This window comes from Procambarus clarkii, chromosome 21 (assembly GCF_040958095.1).
Source record: "Procambarus clarkii isolate CNS0578487 chromosome 21, FALCON_Pclarkii_2.0, whole genome shotgun sequence".
NCBI lineage: Eukaryota > Metazoa > Arthropoda > Malacostraca > Decapoda > Cambaridae > Procambarus > Procambarus clarkii.
Window position 1 is genome coordinate 20,548,932 of NC_091170.1, and position 5,000 is coordinate 20,553,931.

Here is a 5,000-nt window from a genome sequence, read left to right on the forward strand (position 1 = left end):
ACATATTTGCAAATTGTCCTCAGTGATCCATACCAACCCGGCCAACATCTGTGTCGCTATCATGAAATTTAGACACAGGAGCGTTTGTGAGACCCATGCTTGAGTATACAACTCCGGCGTGGAACCCTTTATTGGAAAAACAGACAACACTGGAACAGGTAAAACAGGAAATTTCCATCTTGAACTGAACTGGGTTCAAGCTTTGAAGAATGACTGAAAGAACTGGACCTGTACACATTAGAAAAGAGGAGGATATAGAGAAGACATGATAGTGACATACAAGAGTCTAAGGAAAATTTGTGACAAACAAAGGAGTCTACAAAGAGTTGCTCAAAGCAACTGCTCAACAAGGGTGCATAGGTGGAAAGTAATAAGACAAACGGGTCATGGAAATGACAGAAAGAACATTTTAAGTGTTACAGTTGTCAATAAATGGTTAACAAACACACACATACACTAAGAGATCAACTAAATGAGGCAACAACGAGAAGCTTGCCAAGTCAACATGATAAGGACCTCGCAAGAATAGCAGGTAATTACGACCCAGCCTGACTTGACCCGACATACACTCTGAACAAGTTAGACATAAGTAAAGTCAACTACTAAGTCCCTGAGAGTGAGCGATCACTGTGTACTTGGATTTGATAATCTTCTGGGAGTTGAAATGACCTGTTCAGGAAAGTGCGAAATAGGAAGGCTGGAATACTGATGGTGAAATTATGGGAAATGGGAAAGTTTCAATCAGGAACACCATGGGACTTTGAACTGGGCCATAATATAAGCACATAAATAGGAGTTTGAAGCTATTTTCAGTTTTACACATAATCTCTCACGCCTCTCTCACGTCACCACACCTCCACATTACTAATTTATCAGCTTTCTTCTTTTTTATTCTTATAAAAAGCCAGCCCATTAAAGTGAACCGTTATTTACAAAGTGTGCTCCTATTTTAGTATTTCCCACAGTCGTTAACCGCGCTGTTTTCCGTCTTTAACAACAGAACCAATACACACAAAAGACATTTCTGGAATTTACAAAAAAAAATGTTTGCCATTTGACATCACATTTCTGAGGCACACATCACCTTGATGACATCAGCTGCACAGGAAAGGTTGGCAAATATATGGAATATTTCATGAAATCTAGAAAACGTTAATCAAAACAGAATATGTCAGAATTAGAAAACGTTAATTAAAACGGAACTGAACTCCTATTTCACGAAACCCAGGGCAAAACTGAAAAAAATAGGAAAAAAAGACTTGATCACGACATACAAAGTTATTAAGGTGATAGAAAGGGATAGTAACGGGAGATAGTAGTAGGAAGCAGGAAGTGCCCACTAGAAGGGATTATCAAGTGGTATAAATGTGATGTGGGACTGGAATATGTGGGAGAGAGAAGGATTAATTGGGTGCCACTTCCAACACAAATTGTAATTGGGTGCCAGATGAGGGAGAGTGCCAGGGAGGTGGGATGGGAAGGAGAAACAGGTGTTGCCAGTAATCCCACCCAGTTGGAGCAGGTAAGCTGCCGCAACAGGAGCATCTACGAGCCTCTTGGTGCCAGCCACATCCACCACACACCTGGTGCCAGCCGCCTCCACCACACACCTGGTGCCAGCCACCTCCACCACACACCTGGTGCCAGCCACATCCACCACACACCTGGTGCCAGCCGCCTCCACCACACACCTGGTGCCAGCCACCTCCACCACACACCTGGTGCCAGCCGCCTCCACCACACACCTGGTGCCAGCCGCCTCCACCACACACCTGGTGCCAGCCGCCTCCACCACACACCTGGTGCCAGCCGCCTCCACCACACACCTGGTGCCAGCCGCCTCCACCACAAACCTGGTGCCAGCCGCCTCCACCACACACCTGGTGCCAGCCGCCTCCACCACACACCTGGTGCCAGCCGCCTCCACCACACACCTGGTGCCAGCCGCCTCCACCACACACCTGGTGCCAGCCGCCTCCACCACACACCTGGTGCCAGCCGCCTCCACCACACACCTGGTGCCAGCCGCCTCCACCACACACCTGTTGCCAGCCACCTCCACCACACACCTGGTGCCAGCCGCCTCCACCACACACCTGGTGCCAGCCGCCTCCACCACACACCTGGTGCCAGCCGCCTCCACCACACACCTGGTGCACCTCGTCCCTACCTCTTCCACTGTCCCGGAAAAGGTCATCGCGTTAGTAACAGCAAGATGCGGAGAGGTAAGTGAATAGTTGGATGGATGGTGGGATGAAATGATGAAGGGATGAATTGATGAATAGATAGATGGTTGAATTCACCGATCAATAGATGAATTAGTGTATTGGAATATTGGAGCGGGAATGGATGAACTTGAGGAATGATGATTAGGTAAGGACGATAGATGGATGGAAGAGAAGTAAAGTTTAAGACAGTCAGTCTAAGGTTGATATAACATTAGTAGAAGCTCGCGTGTGTAAGGGACACTAGTGGAAGCCCCCGGGTGTAAGGGACACTAGTATAAGCTCCCGGGTGTATGGGACACTAGTGGAAGCCCGCGGGTGTAAGGGACACTAGTGGAAGCCCGCGGGTGTAAGGGACACTAGTGGAAGCTCCCGGGTGTAAGGGACAATATTGGAAGCCCGCGGGTGTAAGGGACACTAGTGGAAGCTCCCGGGTGTAAGGGACACTAGTGGAAGCTCCCGGGTGTAAGGGACACTAGTATAAGCTCCCGGGTGTAAGGGACACTAGTGGAAGCCCGCGGGTGTAAGGGACACTAGTGGAAGCCCGCGGGTGTAAGGGACACTAGTGGAAGCTCCCGGGTGTAAGGGACACTAGTGGAAGCCCGCGGGTGTAAGGGACACTAGTGGAAGCCCGCGGGTGTAAGGGACACTAGTGGAAGCTCCCGGGTGTAAGGGACACTAGTGGAAGCACGCGGGTGTAAGGGACACTAGTGGAAGCTCCCGGGTGTAAGGGGCACTAGTGAAAGCTCCCGGGTGTAAGGGACACTAGTGGAAGCCCGCGGGTGTAAGGGACACTAGTGGAAGCTCCCAGGTGTAAGGGACACTAGTGGAAGCCCCCGGGTGTAAGGGACACTAGTGGAAGCCCGCGGGTGTAAGGGACACTAGTGGAAGCTCCCGGGTGTAAGGGACACTAGTGGAAGCCCCCGGGTGTAAGGGACACTAGTGGAAGCTCCCGGGTGTAAGGGACACTAGTGGAAGCCCGCGGGTGTAAGGGACACTAGTGGAAGACCGCGGGTGTAAGGGACACTAGTGGAAGCTCCCGGGTGTAAGGGACACTAGTGGAAGCCCGCGGGTGTAAGGGACACTAGTGGAAGCTCTCGGGTGTAAGGGACAATATTGGAAGCACGCGGGTGTAAGGGACAATATTGGAAGCCCGCGGGTGTAAGGGACACTAGTGGAAGCTCCCAGGTGTAAGGAACACTAGTGGAAGCCCGTGGGTGTAAGGGACACTAGTGGAAGCCCGCGGGTGTAAGGGACACTAGTGGAAGCCCGCGGGTGCAATGGACACAAGTGGAAGCCCGCGGGTGTAAGGGACACTAGCGGAAGCCCATGGGTGTAAGGGACACTAGTGGAAGCCCGCGGGTGCAATGGACACTAGTGGAAGCCCGTGGGTGTAAGGGACACTAGTGGAAGCCCGCGGGTGCAATGGACACTAGTGGAAGCCCGCGGGTGTAAGGGAAACTAGTGGAAGCTCTCGGGTGTAAGGGACAATATTGGAAGCCCGAGGGTGTAAGGGACACAAGTGGAAACTCCCAGGTGTAAGGGCCACTAGTGGAAGCCCGCGGGTGCAATGGACACTAGTGGAAGCCCGCGGGTGTAAGGGAAACTAGTGGAAGCTCTCGGGTGTAAGGGACAATATTGGAAGCCCGAGGGTGTAAGGGACACTAGTGGAAACTCCCAGGTGTAAGGGCCACTAGTGGAAGCCCGCGGGTGTAAGGGACACTAGTGGAAGCCCGTGGGTGTAAGGGACACTAGTGGAAGCCCGAGGGTGTAAGGGACACTAGTGGAATCTCACGGGTGTAAGGGACACTAGTGGAAACACCCAGGTGTAAGGGCCACTAGTGGAAACCCGCGGGTAGTTTCGAGTATTTGTCCTATAGCCTTCCCAGGCTATAGGACAACCTGTTTTTGTTAACATTGCTGGTCCACCTGCTAATGTTAACAGTTCTAATCTTCATCTGTTGTCAGCTTTTGTTAGACCACCTGCAAGTGTTATCTGTGAAATCTATTGGATATATAAAAAAGAAATTTATTCCTCCTCCTATCAACAGCCTTATCAGCCCACCAGTTGTTTACATCTTTTATAACATATATTTTATGTTATAACTCTGAGGGAAGTGTGGCAGTGGATGTTACTGGTGTGCAGGTGGAAGAGGAGAGGGTACACGAAATGGTTTTAGGTGTGCAGGTGGAAGAGGAGAGGGCACACGCAAGGGTTCAGGTGTGCAGGTGGAAGAGGAGAGGGTACACGAAATGGTTTTAGGTGTGCAGGTGGAAGAGGAGAGGGCACACGCAAGGGTTCAGGTGTGCAGGTGGAAGAGGAGAGGGTACACGAAATGGTTTTAGGTGTGCAGGTGGAAGAGGAGAGGGCACACGCAAGGGTTCAGGTGTGCAGGTGGAAGAGGAGAGGGCACACGCAAGGGTTCAGGTGTGCAGGTGGAAGAGGAGAGGGCACACGCAAGGGTTCAGGTGTGCAGGTGGAAGAGGAGAGGGCACACGCAAGGGTTCAGGTGTGCAGGTGGAAGAGGAAAGGGCACACGAAATGGGTTTAGGTGTGCAGGTGGAAGAAAGTTGCAGAAACAGGGAAAACATTGTGAGTTATGAAAGCAGGTGTGTGTGCGTGTGCATACTTGTCATGCTTTGATTTGTGAGAAGTGTTGGAAACATTTTTAAACATTTGTCATAAGTATTGTGTGGATATTGATTGATTCATTGTTTTGTGTATGTATGTGTACATATATATATATATATATATATATATATATATATATATAT

General features: G+C 50.4%; 1 protein-coding gene across 1 annotated transcript in view; it reads left to right on the top strand.

Moving 5' to 3' along the window:
- Positions 1-1,530: 1,530 nt before the first annotated feature.
- Positions 1,531-5,000, top strand: part of LOC138367131 (glycoprotein-N-acetylgalactosamine 3-beta-galactosyltransferase 1-like) — an 18,058-nt gene continuing 14,588 nt past the window's right edge. Inside the window, exon 1 of the mRNA XM_069328536.1 lies at positions 1,531-2,225. Coding sequence (XP_069184637.1) covers positions 2,216-2,225 — 10 coding nt within the window. The 5' untranslated portion in view covers positions 1,531-2,215. The remainder of the gene's footprint in view (positions 2,226-5,000) is intronic.